The sequence below is a fragment of the Schistocerca piceifrons genome, chromosome 1, assembly GCF_021461385.2.
Source record: "Schistocerca piceifrons isolate TAMUIC-IGC-003096 chromosome 1, iqSchPice1.1, whole genome shotgun sequence".
Lineage (NCBI taxonomy): Eukaryota > Metazoa > Arthropoda > Insecta > Orthoptera > Acrididae > Schistocerca > Schistocerca piceifrons.
This window is the reverse complement of record NC_060138.1, coordinates 735,424,526-735,443,607: the sequence shown is the minus strand read 5'-3', so window position 1 is coordinate 735,443,607 and position 19,082 is coordinate 735,424,526. Positions and strand designations below refer to the sequence as shown.

The 19,082-nt window shown below is 40.6% G+C and overlaps 1 protein-coding gene across 3 annotated transcripts in view; it reads right to left on the bottom strand.

The window, feature by feature from the left end:
* Window positions 1-19,082, bottom strand: part of LOC124711389 (germinal-center associated nuclear protein) — a 294,702-nt gene that overhangs the window by 261,591 nt on the left and 14,029 nt on the right. For 2 of the 3 annotated variants that reach the window (XM_047241452.1, XM_047241443.1), the window contains exons 2-4: window positions 8,852-9,040; window positions 4,487-4,546; window positions 3,635-3,945 (exon numbers count right to left, since the gene is read on the bottom strand). In XM_047241452.1, coding sequence (XP_047097408.1) covers window positions 3,635-3,945; window positions 4,487-4,546; window positions 8,852-9,025 — 545 coding nt within the window. In that variant the 5' untranslated portion in view covers window positions 9,026-9,040. The remainder of the gene's footprint in view (window positions 1-3,634; window positions 3,946-4,486; window positions 4,547-8,851; window positions 9,041-19,082) is intronic. The other variant, XM_047241459.1, reaches the window with a different exon arrangement.

Here is a 19,082-nt window from a genome sequence, read left to right as displayed (position 1 = left end):
AATGTTTCAATTGTGATCTCACTCTGCATATGTGGTGATTAACTGATATAACGTTGTTATTCGGTGGATGCAACGATCTCTTACTCTCGGATGATTTTACATTAATGTTCCATCAAGCTACACATTAAGACTGTGATATGCAGCTTAAACAAAATTTATGTTGATGTGTCCTACCGCATAGTGATTGCACACGGGGGAAAAACTGTTCTCCTGTGATCTGAAGGTGGCTAACAACATTAGCTGGAAACAGTATCAACAAAAATAGTAAGTTGTGATTTTGACTAATAAAAGGATTTTTTTTTTTCTGAATCCAATAACTGTAAACATTTCTTTAGTCTTCTTATAATTTGTGGGGCTAGTACGTCCATAAACTTGTACTACTGTCATGGGGGTTGGCTTCATGTGTGTTTTGGCTACAATAATGCATTCACAATGCTCTTCATAACAGTTTATATGCATTCTTCTTTTCTTAGTCAGTGTAAGATACTCCTGCATTACCACTATTTGATTCTGCATTGATAATCCTGTACTGGCCTGACCAGAAGCCCTGTTCTTTTTGCCAGCACACTTCACCAATTCCCACTACATACAACTTCATCCTACCACGATATAATTTCGTAGCTTATAATCGACTACTGAAGTAAAGCCAATCGTGACAATTAGCAACAAATTCTATGACCTAATCTAAATTTAAGATGAGTAAAAAGTACAAAGCACAACTAAAACAAACGGAAAGATATATACGTTCAGTAAATTAGATTAAAAAACTAGTAGTGTCATGTCCCAATGAGGAATCTGAAACTTTCAGCACACTACAGGAACACACAGACAAATTAAGACTCAAGTTTGAGAGAATAGTTGACCATACACTGGATAGATATGTACCCACTAGAACAGTTCATAATGGGAGGAAACCTTCATGGTATACAGTCACTGTAAATAAACTTCTAAAGAAACAGAGGTTACAGCACAATAGGTGTACAACCAAGTGTAGGGCTATAGATAGAGAGCTGCAGAATGAAACGTGTTTGGCTGTCAAGAGAGCAATGCATGATGCCTTAAGTGACTACCATAGCAGAATACAATGAAACTACATTTCACAAAATCCAAAGAAATTCTGGTCATACATAAAGGCTGTTAGTGGCACCACAATTAGTGTCCAGTCCCTAGCGAACAAGACAGGAACTGAAAGTGAGGGTAGCAAAGCAAAAGCTGAAATGCTCAACTTCATTTTCCAATGTTCCTTTACAAATGAAAACCCAGGAGAATTGCCCCAATTCAACCCTCGTACCACTCAAGAGATCACTGAAATAAGTATTATTGTCAGTGGTGTTGAGAAACAGCTGAAATTCATAAAACTGAACAAAGCTCCAGGATCCGATGGAATCCCTGAAGATTCTATGCTGAATTTTCAGCTGAGTTAGTCCCTCTTCTAATTATAATCTACTGTTGATCCCTCAAATAAAAAACTGTGCCCACTTCTTGGAAAAAGGCACAGGTTACACTCATCTACAAGACAGGTAGTGGAAGTGATCCACAAAATTACCATCCAATATTCTTGGCATCGGTTTGTTGTACAATCTTAGAACATATTCTGAGCTCAAACACAATGACGTATCATGAACAGAATGACCTCCTCAATGCCAACCAGCACGGTTTTTAAAAACATTAATCACATGAAACCCAACTTGCACTTTTCTCACATCACATACTGAAAGCTTTGGATCCTGGCAGCCAGGTAGATGCTGTGTGTCTTGATTTCTGAAAAGCATTTGACTCAGTACTGCACCTATTCTTATTGTCAAAAGTACAATCATACAGGGTATCGTGTGAAATTTGTGACTGGATTGAGGTCTTTTTAGCAGGTAGGACACAGCATGTTATCTCGAATGGAGAGGCATTGTCAGATGCAGAAGTAACTTCGGGTGCACCACAGAGAAGTGTGTTGGGACCCTTGCTGTTTATATTGTACTTTAATGAAATTTCAGACAATTTTAATATTAAAATCAGACTTTTCGCAGAAGATGGAGTTATCTATAATGACGTACTATCTGAGAGAAGCTGCACGAATGTTCAGTCAGATCTCGATAAGATTTCAACATAGTGCAGAGATTGGCAACATGCTCTAAATGTTCAGAAATGTAGAATTGTGCATTTCTCAAAATGAAAAAACATGGTATCCTATAACTATAATATCAGTTAGTCACTGTCGGAATCAGCCAACTCGTACAAATACCTGGGTGTAACTCTTTGTAGGGTTATGAAATTGAATGATCACATAGGCTCAGTTGTGGGTAAGGCATGTGGTACACGTCAGTTGATTGGTTGAATACTGGGGAAATGCAATCTGTCTAAAAAAAGAGATATCTTACAAATCACTCGTGGGTCCAACAGAGAATACTGTCCAAGTGTGTGGGACCCATATCAGACAGGATTAACAGGGATACTGAACGTATACAGAGAAGGGCAGCACAAATGGTCAGAGATTTGTTTCACCCATGGAAGAGTGTAACAGAGATATGGAAGGAACTGAACTGGCACACTCCTGAAACAGATGTAAACTATCCCAAGAATACGCATTAACACAAAGTTCGAAGAACTGTCTTTAAATGATTATTCCAGTGATATACTACAACCTCCAACATATCACTCACACAGGATCACGAGGGTAAGATTAGAATAATTACTGCACGCACAGGTGCATTCAAACAATAAGTCTTCCTGCACTCCGTACGTTAATGGAACACGAAGAAACCCTACTAACTGGTGCAATGGGACACACCCTCTGCCGTGCACTTCATGGTGGTTTGCAGAGTATAGATGTAGATGTTATAATTCTTTTTTGTTTCCTTACATCTCTTAATTGGTGGAGACAGAACTGTCTTTAAATAGATTTTAAACGGATCCCAATAGGCATTTTTTTTTTTTTTTTTTTTTTTTTTTTTTTAAAAATTGCAGCCATTCACAGTACCGACATTGCAAACCCAGGCTGGCTAATATTCCATGGCCCATTCAGTCAATCATCCATATTGTTGACCCTCCAAATATGGAAAAGCTGCTGTCCTTTCATGAACCACATGTTTGTTTGGTCTTCCTACAGATACCCCACTGGTACAGCTGCTGTGTCTGTGTCAAAGAGGCACACAAGATACCACACCTTGGCAAGGACCATGGTTCATCGAGGGAGGAGAGATATTGTTAGTAAGGAAAAAAAAGAGAGAAAGAAAAAAAAAGTTTTAATTTCCAAAGGTTATTCTCTAAGGCTTCATCAGTAACTCCTAATGAAGCACCCGTAAGAAAATTTTTGTTCATGTACAAATAAAAAAAGAAACTGGTTTTTGCTCTTTTACTGGAGTTACAAAAACTCTCCTGAAGCTGAAATTTCAGATGAGAACAGTTGTATTATGATAAGGACACTGTGAATTTTGAAATGCCCTGCCCTGCTAATAATGGCTATCAGAGCAATACCCACAGGTAATGAGCTAAAATACAATTAGCATTTTATACAAGGGTGTAGCTGTAAAAAGTCATTATTTATTTCAATAATTCACAAACAAAGAATTCACACACTATGAAATCTAGAAGAACCTTTTTTTAAGAATTGCCAAGATACAGGAAACAAGAGTTTTCTTACCTCATTTCATCGATACCACTCATAGCTAATAATTCAGCTTCAACTTCTGGTGACATCTTTTTCTTGGGCTTTGGTTTCAATGACTTCCTCCTAATTTCTGAAGATCCCTCTCCCCCGCCAAGTTCACTGGTCTTTGTACCTCGATTTGAAGATAATTTAGTTGGGAGTCTCGATTTTTTGCGTTCTTTTATCCTCTCTTCTGGTGAACCAGTTCCAACTGCTGTACTGCGCGATTTAACGTGACTCCAAAATACGTGGAGCTTCTTACCTTCAAATATTTTTCCATTTTCATAAGCATTCTTGGCACTTTCCTGTAAACAGACATTATTAGGTTTAAAAGAGATTAATTAATTGCTTACGAGCTTGCACTTTTTTTATGTTATGTGAGACTCACCATTTAACATATTACATTGTTTTGCAGTTCACACAACAGTAAATATAATCAATTAAGACAGTCACTTTCAGAAAATCAATAAACATTTTCTTTCTCAAGCTACCTAATTATAAATCAGTCATCCACATCTCTTTCCCTGCACACACAATATGGTATTACTTGGTGTTGTACAGCAAATATTTTTGGTTTACCCCACAAAATTTAAGACTGTTTCACCAGTTACCAGTTCAGGAACTGAGAGGAGATCTCTCTCTCTCTCTCTCTCTCTCTCTCTCTCTCTCTCTCTCTCTCTCTCTCTCTCTCTCACTCACACACACACACATACACACACACACACAACCAAAAATCAAACAGGTACATATTTTCATATACCCCTGACCCCTGAAATTCAAGAGCTGCTGTCACCTCAGTAACCAAAAAACACTCCATTAAAATGTAGAATGCAACAACTCACTTACTGTAAGTTCCAAAAATAAACAAGTCCAACTGAGGAGGATAGCGCCAGGCCTCACAGGATGCTTAAACATAACAGAGACTCCGTCTTACATTTGAGAAAGAGGAAGGAGTGAGTGTTAGAGAGTTTAAGGATATAAAGTTTCCATTTTTACAGCTGCAGCCATCTATTTTCCAACTGTACATTATCTTCCTCTACAACACATAGATCAGGCAATTTACCCCCTGCACGAGAACATATGCAACAGTATGAAATGTATTTGCAATTGCTGACATGAACAACCATTAGCTGCATAATGGAATGACAATGAAAATTTGTGCCAGACCATGACTTGAACCCGGATTTCCCACTATCACAAGTAGTCGCCTTACCTTTACACTATCCAAGCACCATGTATGAGAGACATGTACTTGAAAGTCACTTGCCTAGTGTCAGCAGATAAAAACAATATTGCAGTGCCTGTGTTATTCAGAATTTTGATCCAATGTTCCTTCGGACATGCATACATGGAGAGGGAAACGAGATGGAAACAGTGTGGGAGGGGGATAGAAGGAGGAGGTGGGGAGAATGTGTGTTGAAGGAAGTATGCTAAGGTGAAGGAAGTATATTAACATTGGGTCTCCAGCCAGGGCAATATGCTGCATGCATTTATGAAAAATACTGGTGGATTAGAAGCTTTTGTATGACTTTCACTTAGCAGAAGAACACTTTAAGCTTTATGCATGTACATGGCCATGGAAATTCATTTTATTGGACATCAAGGACTGACAAGTGCTGGATTCCAGAACAGCACATTATTACAGTTATTGCAGCTTCATAAGTGAAAACATCTAGCAACAGCAAATTAATGAAAGTTACAAAAAAAAACAGGCAAGTAGCTTGGAGTACACACAAGCTTCAGAGCCTAAAAGAAACCTCTTCTAGCTTTGACCTGGTACACTTAAAGGAATGTATCATCAGGCTTGAGGCCCTAAGGAAACAAAACCTTATCAGTCTTGGGATCCTGCAGTAAAGAAACCCACCCAAGGCTGCTGCTGTTAAGCTTAGAGCATGGCCCCCATGGTGACAGGGTTGATTGTTTTCTCACTTTAAAAGAAACCAGCTGTGGTTCAGCAACCATGGACCATAGCACAAATTTATACAATTTTTCATCAGTACTCTCATGTACCACATAAACTGCAAATTATGCGAATGCACAATATGCTACACTTCAGATCGGAATTAAGCAAACATATCAATAGAATCACAAAATAAAGTCACATTCAAAATTCTCTTTCACAAGAATCCTTTTCCAAAAGATTGTCAGGCAACCTGCAATGAACTTCACCAAAATTTAGAGATGCAACAACGGTGTAAAACTTGCAAGAGGTTCAGAGAATGTATGTTGCAGCTGTTCTGCAACAATTTTGCTACAATGATCTCCGGCTGCCTGGTATGGCTGGAATATGTCTGAATGAAACTTGACAACTGACAAACATGTTTTTGTTCTTTTTACAGTTCTTCTGACTTGAGCTCACTTCCTATTCATCAGGATTTTTTATATTACTTTCCCCAGAGAGCATTAAACATCTGTAAAACACAATTAAAAAGGTCAGATTTAATTTGAGTATCAGCAGACTAGGGAGTATTTTCACTGAACCTTAACTTTTATTATTTTTTAGGACTTTATATGTTTGAACTGAAAAACCAAATCTAGTTTTTTAGGTGGTTTATGACATAGCCTTTCTAATGAAAATAAATGTAGTAAAGAGTTGGCAGGTAACACTTTTTTGAAAAGTGGGCTGAAAATACCCATTTTTGGCTCTTACAAAAATTGTTAACTTCACCCTCAATTTGTGCACTACTGAAAAGCTGTAGCAGAATGAAATTTTATCTTGAAGACTTTGGGTTCATCAGTCATCACATGCAAAGTTTCAGGTTTATCACGCACTTACTTCATTTCAAAAATTTTGCACACTGTTATATAGAACTGAAGAAAATAATTTATTTTACAAAAATAACTTTACAGGCCTTCAATATAATCTCCATTTTTGCTTGTGGCAGTTTCCCAACATTTTGGGAACTTGTATATTTCAGATAGGACATCTTCATTGTTGAGCTGTCTGATTACACGGATCACATCACTTGAAGCTTCATCAGTTGTATCAAAATGTTTTTCAGGGAGTTGTTCATTCAATTTAGGAATCAAATCAAAGTCTGGTGGGTTCATATCAGGACTGTATGGTGGGTGGGGAAGTATTTCCCATCCATATTTGTTGAGCATTTCTCTCACTGGTAGGACAATATGAGGCCTTGTATTTTGGTGCAAAATGAGGACAGAAGCTGCATGCATGTCAGGCCTTCTTTGACAAATTTCTGGGTACAAAACATTTTGCAGAAACAGCCTGTAGTATGCGCCTGTTACAGATGTCCCTTGGGGCACTCTATTAGTAGCTACGACTCCATTCACATCATACACAAAGATCATCATCAGTTTCACCTTTGATTGTTACTGGCGGAATTTTTTTGGGTGTGGAGAATTAAAATTTTTCCATTATTATGACTGAGTCTTCAGTTCTGGCTCAAAATCTCGTATGTCTGTTTGACAATGTCGAAGCAATTCTTTTGTGATTCTTCTGTGACCTGCTTCCTGCTCTTCACTCAGATCATGTGGAACTCATCTGGCATCAACTTATCTCATCTTTAACTTTCCAGTTATAATTTCGTAAACTGAAGTGACAGACATTCTGGCATAATATGCAACTTCCTCACATTATTTTCATCAATACTCTCTCAAAATGTCATTAACAATAACCTGAGAGATGTATCTGTTGCAGCTGATGGCATTCCACTTCTTGAGGTGGCCTCAGCACTTGCTCAGTCTTCACGGAAGTGATCAGACTGCCGCGATACTGTTCTGCGTTCCACTACACTATTCCCACACACCTCTTTCAAAGTGTTGTAAATTTTCAATGGGTTCTTTCCAGGTACGGATTCGATTTTGATGTACGAATGCTGGTCATTGTGTGTAATCTGACCTGACACTGCTTTTGCTTCCATTTTATAACTGAATTATTCATGATACAGCCACATGAACCAGCAAACACATATACAACCATCACAACACCTAATGTCTTGCTCGCACCTGACTAGAATGTGATCTCACCATTACAACAGTGGTGCATGCACAACATGCAGGACTTTTTAAATGACCACTGTATAAAAAGTAAACTTAACAGCACCCTTTTTTTTTGTTGAATTTGCCTGAAATCATCTATTTGAAAATCGTTCATACAATTTTCTTTCACTATTTCACTTAAGAGAGCACAAAAAGCCTAGGTTTGTTTCTTTCACAAAAATACTGCTGAAGATATTACATCTCAATGTTGCCAAAAGAGTACACTGTTGGGAGCAACGTTTTGGGTCAAATAAATGACTATATCTCCACAAATACTGAACTGGTGATTGTTAAACTTTAACACTTTTATTGGGAACATGTGCAAATGTTCACACAAAATTTCATCAAAATACATGATGGTCACGCAGGAACCTCCAAACCAGCTGGCATGAAATTTCTTTCTTAACAATTCCTTGACATTTACCCCTCATCAACTGAAAGTATGTGAGGTTCTCTGCAGATGGCTAGCATACAGACCCACCATCCTGCCCCTAATTGTGGCGCAGCAACTGTCACCCCAATACACTGTCTCCTTAGCTAGGCTCAACAGTGTGGTTGCTGCAACAGTGCATGTGTGTAACATGAGCCACTTATTTCTGGAAATTGTTGCAATGTTCAAATGCAGTATACAGTTTGCCTGACTGCACTTTTGAGCACTGTGGTGTCTGGCAGCTATATCTAGATCGAGAACTGGTCAGCAGAGCATAGAACAGTGTGTGTGGGAGCCTGAAAGCATAACAGGAGCTCAATGATGGGTATTAACCTTGTGTTAGTGCCAAAGTGCATGCTCCTCAAGCTGGAGAACCAATGACGGCTTCAAGTCCATAGTGTATTCTTCTGATTTATCACACAGTCAATTTGGTGTCATCAGCTTATCCTGCCCTCGGCTGACATTACATTTTTTTTTTATTTTAAGTTTTATTTTTTTTATAAAGAAAGTAAGACAGGAACTCACGTGCAAAAATGACTTCACATGCTTACATAAGCACAGTAGTTCAGGATCACTGCAGGTACAAAAACTGCAGGCTGTCATTTGGTAAGAAGTATATCTATAAATGGCTAGTACTCAACTTTTTCACATATTTCTGAAGTTATTGATTAATTAGAGACCAACTTCCACTTCATCATTTAAGTACAACTATAGCCACACATTGTAATTTCTGTACTATTGCCAAAAAAATATATATGCATAACTAATGTAAGAAAACTCACATGACTTGTAAAATGAATAACACAGCTGTTATTCTTGGTGCTGAGAATTACTTGGCGAACACTGCCAAATTGAGAGAAATGATTTTTTAACAAATTTTTATCCATCAGTTCATTTGGTAAACGAAGAATGCATAATGCAGTCAATAACTCAGTTTTTTCCATTATTTCTTGCATGTTGAACAGTTATACCTGAAAACAAATTTGAGTATATTATTGCACATGAAAAACTGTGTTTCTACTGCTATAATATGAAATTATTTACAAATATACATAAGCCAAAATTTATTGCTGTACGTCACATCATTCATTTCTTTATTAACATCTACACATATTTTCTATAATAAACTAGCAAAAACCTTTTACATAATGTATGCATACACAGTAATATTTGTTGTTGTTGTTGTTGTTGTTGTTGTGGTCTTCAGTCTGGAGATTGGTTTGATGCAGCTCTTCATGCTAATCTATCCTGTGCAAGACTATTTATCTGCTAATAACTACTGCAAACTACATCCTTTCCACCAACTTACCCTATTCATCTCTTGGTCTCCCTCTACAATTTTTACCCCCACACTTCCCTCCACTACTAAATTGACGATACCTTGATGTCTCAGAATGTCAACATGGATTTAGAAAACATCATTCTTCTAAAACACAACTGGCTCTTTATTCATACAAAGTGCTGAGTGCTACTAACAAGAGATTTCAAACTGATTCCGTACTTCTAGATTTCCAGACGGCTTTTGACACTGTACCACACAAGCGTGAAATTGCATGCTTATGGAATATAGTCTCAGTTATGTGACTGGATTTGTGATTTCCTGTCACAGAGGTCACAGTTCGTAGTAACTGACAGAAAGTCGTTCAGTAAAACAGAAGTTATTTCTCGCATTCCCCAAGGTAGTGTTATAGGCCTTCTGCTGTTTCTTATCCTGTATAAATGATTTAGGAGGCAATCTGAGCAGCCGTCTTACATTGTTTGCAGCCAATGCTGTCGTTTATCATCTAGTAAAGTCATCAGAAGATCAAAACAAATAGCAAAATGATTTACAAAAGATATCTGTACGGTGTGAAAAAAATTGGCAACTGACACTAAATAATGGAAAAGTGGGAGGTCATCGACTTCAGTACTAAAAGGAATCCGCAACTCCGGTTACACGATAAATCAGTCAAATCTAAAGGCCATAAATTCAACTAAATACCTGGAAATTACAATTACAAACAACTTAAATTGGAAAGAACACACAGAAAAAAATTGTGGGGAAGGCAACCAAAGACTGCATTTTACTAGCAGAATACTTAGAAGATGTAACAGATCTACCAAAGAGACTGCCTGCACTACACCTGTCCATCCTCTTTTGGAGTACTGCTGTGTTATCTGGGATCCTTATCAGACAGGATTAACAGGGTACATCGAGAAAGTTCAAAGAGCTGCAGCACATTTTGTATTATCCCAAAATAGGAGAATGAGTGTCATGAACGTGATACAGGCTTTGGGGTGGACACCATTAAAACAAAGGTGTTTTTCATTGTGGAGGAATCTTCTCACAAAATTTCGATCACCAACTTTCTCCTCCGAATGTGAAAACATTTTGTTGACATCGACATACATAAGGAGAAACCACCGTCATACTAAAGTAAGGGAAATTGGAGCTCACACAGAAAGATATAGGTGTTCATTTTTTCCACACACTGTTCGAGATGAGAATAACAGAGAGTTATTGTGAAGGTGGTTCAATGAACCCTCTGGCCAGCACTAACTATGATTTGCAGAGTATCGATGTAGATGACTGTGCCCTATCAACCAATCCCTTCTACTTGTTAAATTGTGCCACAAAGTTCTTTTCTTCCCAGTTCTATTCAGTGGCTCCTCATTCGTTACGTGATCTATCCATCTTATCTTCAGCATCCTTCTGCAGCACCACATCTCAGCACCTTCTATTCTCATCTTATCTGAACAGTTTATCGTCCACATTTCACTTCCATACAGATAAATACATTCAGAAAAGACTCCCTAACACTAAAATCTACATTTGATGTTAGCAATTACTCTTCTTTGGAAACTCTTTACTTGCCATTAGTAGTCTACATTTTATATCCTCTGTACTTCAGCCATCATCAGTTATTTTACTTCCCAAGTACCAAAACTCATCTACTACTTTGTGTCACTTGTTTCCTATTCTAATTCTGTCAGCATGTCTTGATTTAATTCGACTATATTCCACTATTCTTGTTTTACATTTGTCAATGTTCATCTTACATCATCTTTTCAAGACACTGTCCATCCTGCTCAATTACTCTGACAGAATTACAGAGTCATCAGCAAACCTCAAGTTATTATTTCTACCCCCAGAGCTTTAATTCCTCCTCTCAACTTTCCTTTGGTCTCCCTTACGGCTTGTTCAGTGTGCAGACTAAGTAACACCAGAAACAGGCTACAGCCCTGTCTCACTCCCTTCTCAACCAATACTTCACTTTCATGCCCTTTGACTTGGGAATAAGTGTGTGAGGAATCGGAAAGGAAAGTGGGTGTGCCAGTGTTAAGGCAGAAGAGGTTAAGTTCGTTAAGAAGGTCAGCCATGAGGGCACCTTTCTTGACAGATCCTGGGTGAACCCCAAAGGGGATGATACGCATTAAAGTTACCAAGTAGCGAGAATGGGGGAGGTAGCTGCCCAATAAGTTGAAGGAAGCCTGTCCTGTTGACATCGAATGACGGAGGGACAAAAACGGTACAGAGGAAAAAGTCAGGTGGGGAAGGAAAAGGCTTGAAGATGGGTAGTCAGGGAAATGGGTTGACTATGAATGTCATCCCGTATGAGCAACATGACACCCCCACGAGATGAAATGCCCTCCTCAGGGGGAAGGTCAAGACGAACCGGTATAAATGTGAAAGCTAAAGCGGTCGTGAGGGCACAATTTCATTTCTTCAAGGCAGAGTACATGGGGATGCTGCAATGATAGAAGCAGCCATAAATCCTCTTTGTGGAACACTGTCGAAGACGATCTTCGAGTTGGCGAAGGAGAAGACTGTTTGCCTTTGGTGGACTTCTTCGAGCCTTTTAGGTTAGATGATGGCTCAGGTGGTGTTTGGCTGGAAGGACGGAGTAAGTCTTCATGGGAGTACTCCTTCTGTCCTTTCTGGTCTACCGGTTATGTAGCTGGTGGCTTTGCCCTTGAGGCGAGAGTTTGATGGCTTGGCTTGTTCTTGTTACACAGCTGGATAGAGGGGGGGGGGGGGGGGGGGGGGGCAGCACAACCTCAGATCTGAATCGGAGGTCACATAACTACATGTCTACCGGTTATGTAGCTGGTGGCTTTGCCCTTGAGGCGAGAGTTTGATGGCTTGGCTTGTTCTTGTTACACAGCTGGATAGAGGGGGGGGGGGGAGGGGGGCAGCACAACCTCAGATCTGAATCGGAGGTCACATAACTACATGGCCATGTCCTTCATGGAGCAAAAGATAGCTAGAACAGAACTTTATTTAAGTGCCAGATGGGAGAACTCATGGCTTGTGACTAGCCAATAACTTGCGAGCCACTGGGTAAGGCACTTTTTCCTTTACCCGGATCTCTTGGACAGCCTACTCATCAAGATATATACAGGACAATCCCAAGAAGATGCGGCATCGTCGCTATTGCAGTTGATACAGCGGGAAGAAGGAGGCAGACAATCACCCTTGTGTGCATCCCTACCACACGTTACACATTTGGCTGGGTGTCAGCAAGACGTTCTAGTGTGGTTGAAACGATGACACTGATAGCAGGGCAGTGGGTTCGGAATGTACGACCAGACTGTGATAATTCCATAGCCTGCTTTTATCTTGGACGGAAGCACCATTCTATCAAAGGTGAGAGAAAGAGTGCGGGTGGGCACTCAGGACGAATCTAACTTTTGCATTACATTTTGGATGACAATGACACGCTTATCGGAGAGGAAAGATTGGATTTCGGTCTCAGTTAGACCGTCGAGCAGCCTAGTGTAAATGACACCAGAGGAATAATTCAAAGTTCTACGGGGCCTCGACATGAACAGAATAACAGTGGAGAAGAGAGGCGGCAAGCAGTTGTGCTTGAGAATCAGAAGTAGTCTCCAAAAGTAAAGTGCCTTTCTGTAAACGAGGGCAGGAGTTCACAAGGCCGGCAACCGCATCAACACCTTTCTGAATAATAAATGGATTTACCGTGGCGAAGGACTGACTTGAGGCCACGAGGAACCGTGGTGCAGTAAAAAGGGTCTTCGAATCATTAGTCTGATTACATTTATGTTTAATAGTTGTTGACTGTGAAGACGATTGACTCATTGCGAGAAAATCCCCCATGATTGCCAGTGTATCCGATGGCGCGCTCCTTCCATATGGGGGACCCGTTCACAAGGGGGTGCACCCACCTTAGGTGATTGTGCACACCTCCTGAACACCTGACAGAGGGACCAATCAGACATGTCGACCCAGGGCTGGGAATTACGCGTTACCCAGTCACCTGTTACATGTCAGACACATGGGCCGGCCTTCAGGTGCACACAAGAAGAAAAAGAGGAACCTCAAATGCCTAAGTGCAGGAATGAGAGGAGAAGGGAACAAAGAAAGGAAAATGGAGCAAAAAAACAATGGTGAGATTGTTCTTACATCAGCTACAGACAATGCAGAACAATCCCAATAACACCCTAGACATGTTCCCCAAGGGAGGGGAAAAAAATAGCAAGAGGATGGACATGCAGCAAGCAAGGGAAAAAATTGCTGCATAGGCTGGGGCCTCATGGTATCCAAGCAGGAGGCTGCTAAAGAGTGGTGAGCCTCCTGGGGGGACTCTCACAAGTGGGAGGCATATCTCCTAGAATTCATCAGCTATCATTATCTGGACTGGATGGATGGTAACCTAATCCAAAAAGCCCTTGTGTGCATACCACACACAGTCGGCTACCTGGGTAATGCCTCTGATGTGTAATGCACACCTGACCCATTTAAGGGGACCCTACAGTTCTCAACTCTATGGCGCAATTTCAGAAAGTCGCAGCCTAGCTTGTCACAGGACTTTCTAAGTCTCTGGTTCAGTCCTTTCACTCAACTCAGATGCGAGGGGCCATGATCAATTTAGGGGACAAGTAGCAAATTGTGAGCTTCGTTAAAACTCCACACGCAAGGTTGGACTTCTCAACTTTCTCTGCCAGCCAATTGAATAATGCAAGTAGGGCCTCAGAGCCCAGATGACAGGCATCATTTGATCCAACGTGTGCCACAATCTGCAGTTGGTTGCACACCTTTCCCTTAATGTGTGTTAGAGTAGCCTCTTCAACATGTTTAAATGAGGCCCCAGGCATACAAAGTTTGTTCAACAAATTCTGGAACGTTCGTAATTTTGCACCAATGGTGTGTTGAATCAAAATGCAGTTGGCATCCCTGCACAAGGTTGTTTTTGATGTGTAACTGCTGGAAGTTTCATTTTTGTATATCTGTTAGTTATTGTTCTGTGCTGTACTGAGTACAACATGTCAGACAGTTCACAAATTTCGAGGTGGAGAGAGTTAGAGGAGCAATGCATCTGCATTAAATTTTGCATGAAACTCTAGAAAACTTTTACAGAGGCGCACCAAATGATGCAGGAACCCTTCGGTGCTGAATAGTTAAGTTGTAACCGGTGTTACGACTGGTTCTCATAGTTTAAAAATGGCCACACAGAAATTAAAGATGACCCTCACATTCAGGACACCCTTCGACATCTGCCGACAACATTCATGTCAGGAAATCAAAGAAACTGTGCGTGCCAATCAAAGACAGATTGAGAGATAGCAGAAGAATGTAACATTTCAGTTGGATCATGTCAAGAAACTATGCCACAGCATCTTGGAATGCATCATATTGCCACCAAGTTCATCCCACGGCTCATGAGTCAAGATTAAAATGACCTTCGCCTCACAATCTGTGGATATCTTTTGGATCACACAAATGAGAATGAGATGTTCCTTAAGAGAATCATAACTGGTGATGAGATATGGGTCTATGTTTATGATGTTGAGACCACGGTTCAGTCTTCGCAACGGGAACGGTTCTCCAAGACCAAATAAAGCTTGTAAGGCAGGTCAAATGTCAAATCCATGCCAATAGTTTTCTCTGACTTTAAAGGATTAGTTCATCACATGAATTCGTGCCACAGGAACAAACTGTTAATCAATGGTACTATCGGGACATTTTGCGATGTCTGTGAGAAAATGTGAGAAGGAAATGGCCTGAAAAGTGGCGACACAATTCAAGGCTCTTGCATCACTTCATCCCTGATAGTGTATGACTATTGCACAAAAAACAAAATCACTGTGCTGGCTCATCCTGTGTACTCTCCAGACGTGTCCCCCGCAGACTTTTTTAAATTTCCAAAGATGAAAACCCCGTTGAAAGGATTTGCAATGACAGATAAGATAAAAGAAAATTCTCAGACGGCACTTTGCGCAACCCATCAAGGGAAATACCACGACTGATTCTGGCAATGAAAATATCACTTGGATTAGTGTATAAATTGTGGAGAATAGTATTTCGAAGGAGACCATGCACAAGAGTGCACCTGGTGTCCTTTCCTGTCCCTTGCTGCCATTTCCCTGCAGGGTACCATCATTGACTGTACGTTTGAACTGCCAATGATTAATAGATCCCTGCCATTTTGTGTTTTGCCTCCCCTTGCCACTGGACAATACAGGTGAAGTGAGCCCCACTGGTTCAGTTTCAGTTTCTGTGAAAGACAGCACCCTGAACTTGTTGGTCAGGGGGATCATTGTAACTGCCTGAGTCCTCCCTGTTCCCCATCCACCCTGCACAAGACGTCTAGCTCTAACATTGAAATGCCACTCACAGTCAGGTGGATGAGTAATGATAGATCCTGTACTTTCTGCAAAGGAACCAGGATCTACAGGAGAGAATAGTACTTGAGGTACCTTTGGCACCAGTACCACAGGTAGGCATAAATGACTCTTGGGAGCTCTTACTGCACACCAATTTGCAGCAGCTGCTAATCATCTGACAGCAGTCAGGAGAGATTTCCTGCTGCTTACAAACGTCACCTAACTTGTCCCAAGTTTGAAAACAGCATTCACAGTGGGGTTGCATTGTGGCTGGTGCATTTTACAGGGCAGTGAACAAATGCAGGTAACTTTAAACTAAGCCTGCTGATTACCTTTCAGTCCGTTGAGCAACAAAATTACTAATTCGCTATAAGAATTGAAGCAAATAAACAAAATAAGACTTCTATTAACACAAAAGAAAAACCTGTCATAAAAATTACTGGTTTCCTAAAACTTTTTGAGGTTAATTTTAGTCACTAACAAACTTCAATACATGCTTAATTTATGATAAATGTAAGCAATATATATCCCTCTTGGAAGAGAAAACTACATGTAACACTGTACATTAGTTACTATATCTGCAGTACAGAAACTAAATTGCAAATACTAGTTTAATACTATGAACTGGTTTATGCACTTCTGGAAATTTTAACAAAATTTATGTTTATCTGCACTAATATCCACTGAAATTTGGGATGATCTATTCTTAGGCAGTAACCATGAGACACAAATGCCAATTTGCTATGAAATAAGTTACATACTACTCTTGTATTTACAAAAATTACAAAAATTTTCAAAAACATTGTTTTGTAAGCATCTGAAAATTCTCAAAAATAACCTATTTCTCAACTAACTGTGTAATGAAATTGCAGAATGTTGTTTTAAATGAGAATAGGCCTACTGTCCTCAAAAATTTTAAAAGAGCACAAATAAGTTTAAGCCTACAACTGGCAAAACAGTACAAGTTCATTGTGGTACTCGACAGTGTTCGAAATTTCACAATATATCACAATACAAATGAGTACTGAAGTGACCAATGAAAGATTATGCAGAAGCTACGCAAACAGTAAAATGTGTGTAACTAGAATTTCAAATGGGAAGGCGAATCTGGCACACATGGTCTCACACAACGGAACATTCCAAAGTTGGCATTTACTTACACATATATGTGCAAATTGCACAGATATTTTACTTAGCTGTTTCTATGCCAATGTCTACACTGGCATGCTGAAAAAGAACACTGTAGCTTGAGTTTATCTCAGTCAAAATTGCAAAAATGTGCAGCACCAACAAAGCACATCTTCTACCTGTTGCAGCTAACAGTGCAGCTACCTTGCTACGGATCGTCGCCAAACATTTTCTTCAGCTGAGACTCAGATTTATTCCAGCTACTGAGTTTCTCGTTGTTGTTCTCAAACCATGAATGGGCTGTGTCGTTCATGTAAAAGTACACATTTGCCAAACACTTCCTGTCATCTCCCCTGCTGTATTTTGTAACTTAATCACAATATTTCCACCATTTCGTAGGCTCGCCGCCAGTGACTCCAGAAAATGCTGACAAGTGTTTGCTCTGCAGCTGACTTCCTACTGTTTTGAAATCCATTCGGCTCCTGAAAACACAGACTGTGGGAATGATGGACTGCTAGTGTTCAGGTTCCTCTCCATGTAGCGACAGCTTTTACATTCTCTAACTGGAGCCACAATAACAAAGTTGTTTTGAAACTTCCAGCAACTCCACCAAACAATGTTATCTTGTGTGCATTTTCAACTTCATGCGACTTAATGAATAGTCCATTAAATTTCAGGCATGCAGCTGCGCAAATAAAATTTCCTCCACTGATATTTTGGCCATGTATCGTCCGGCCATCCTCCGAGTGAGCCACAAGACTGATGACAAGATGCCAAACGTGGCCTTATATGCTCCACCACGGCGGTACTGCGCATGTGGGTCACAGATGCTGATTGGCAGCAAAGAAATATGCTTACACACGCGCCGCCCATGGCAAAGGCATACAGACATTCGATTCGCTTGTCGATGTACGATTGGAGCCAGTGACATCAAGACGACTTCAGTTTAATTACCCCAAGAGCCAGATTCCATGCTTTGTCCAAATTAAAACCATTATCTCTATTTATTAAATTATTAGCTAATCTAATCTCTATAGCTTCCTTGAAGACAGATTTCCAAAAAGAAGAGGTGGATGTTAAAATCTTCACATCACTGTAATACATGGAATGACTTGTATCAATACAATGTTCAGCCACAGCTGACTTGTCTGGCTATAATAAGCGTGTGTATCTTCGATGCTCCACCACACATCTCTCATGAACGGTGCGTGTCGTTTGACCTATGTACGACTTCTCACAATTTCCGCAAGGAATCTGATACACACCCACTTTATGAAGCTTCATATTTATGAGTGACCCATGGGACCCCTTCCTAGTGAGAGGAGCTGATGAAGATGTACGCTTCTCCAGCTGAGAAGTGGGGTCTGACATCCCCGATGGAGGAGGGGGGGAGGGGGGGGGGGGGGGGTTGCTCCCGAAGTAGGTGGTGCAGGAGCAACAGGGAAGGAAGTGGCCCCCCACAATCAGGGGAGCAGGTGGAGTCTTCTGGTCTGGGAGCCAACTGTACACAGCTGAACAGAAGATGGTAAAACCATTGTTGCAGCGCCGGCGTAGATTGACATCATACGCAGAGGATGTAGCCTCTCATATTTTCTCTTAGCCTCAGTGTAGGTCAGTCGGTTCAGGGTCTTGTATTCCATTATTTTCCTTTCTACCTGAAGAATCCTGCAGTCTGGTGAGCAAGGCGAACGGTGCTCTCTGCAGCTGACACAGATGGGAGGTGGGGCACATGGAGTATTGGGATGTGAAGGATGTCCACAATCCTGACAGGTGACGCTGGAAGTATGGCAAAAAGATATATGGCCGAACTTCCAGCACTTAAAGCACCGCATCAGGGGATAGATATATGGCTTCACATCATAGCGGCAGACCATCAACTTGATCTTCTTGAGTAATGAGTCACCCTCGAAGGCCAAGATGAAGGCACTGGTGGCAACCTGATTAACCCCCAGTGGACACACTGGACGAAATGAACACATCGCCACTCTAAATTGGTGTGCAGCTCATCGTCATACTACAAAAGAAGGTTCCTGTGAAATATGATACCCTGGACCATATTTAAGCTCTTGTGGGACGTGATAGAAACAGAAACATCCCCCAACTTGTAACAGGCGAGTACTGCCCGTGACGGCACAGAATGCTGTTTTGATCAAGATTGACCCATATCACGTTTTGGACAATCCCTCCACCTTCCCAAACTTGTCCTCAAAATGCACCACAAAAAACTGAGGCTTCATCGTCATGAAAGATTCCCCGTCAGCTCTCGAACATACATGATAC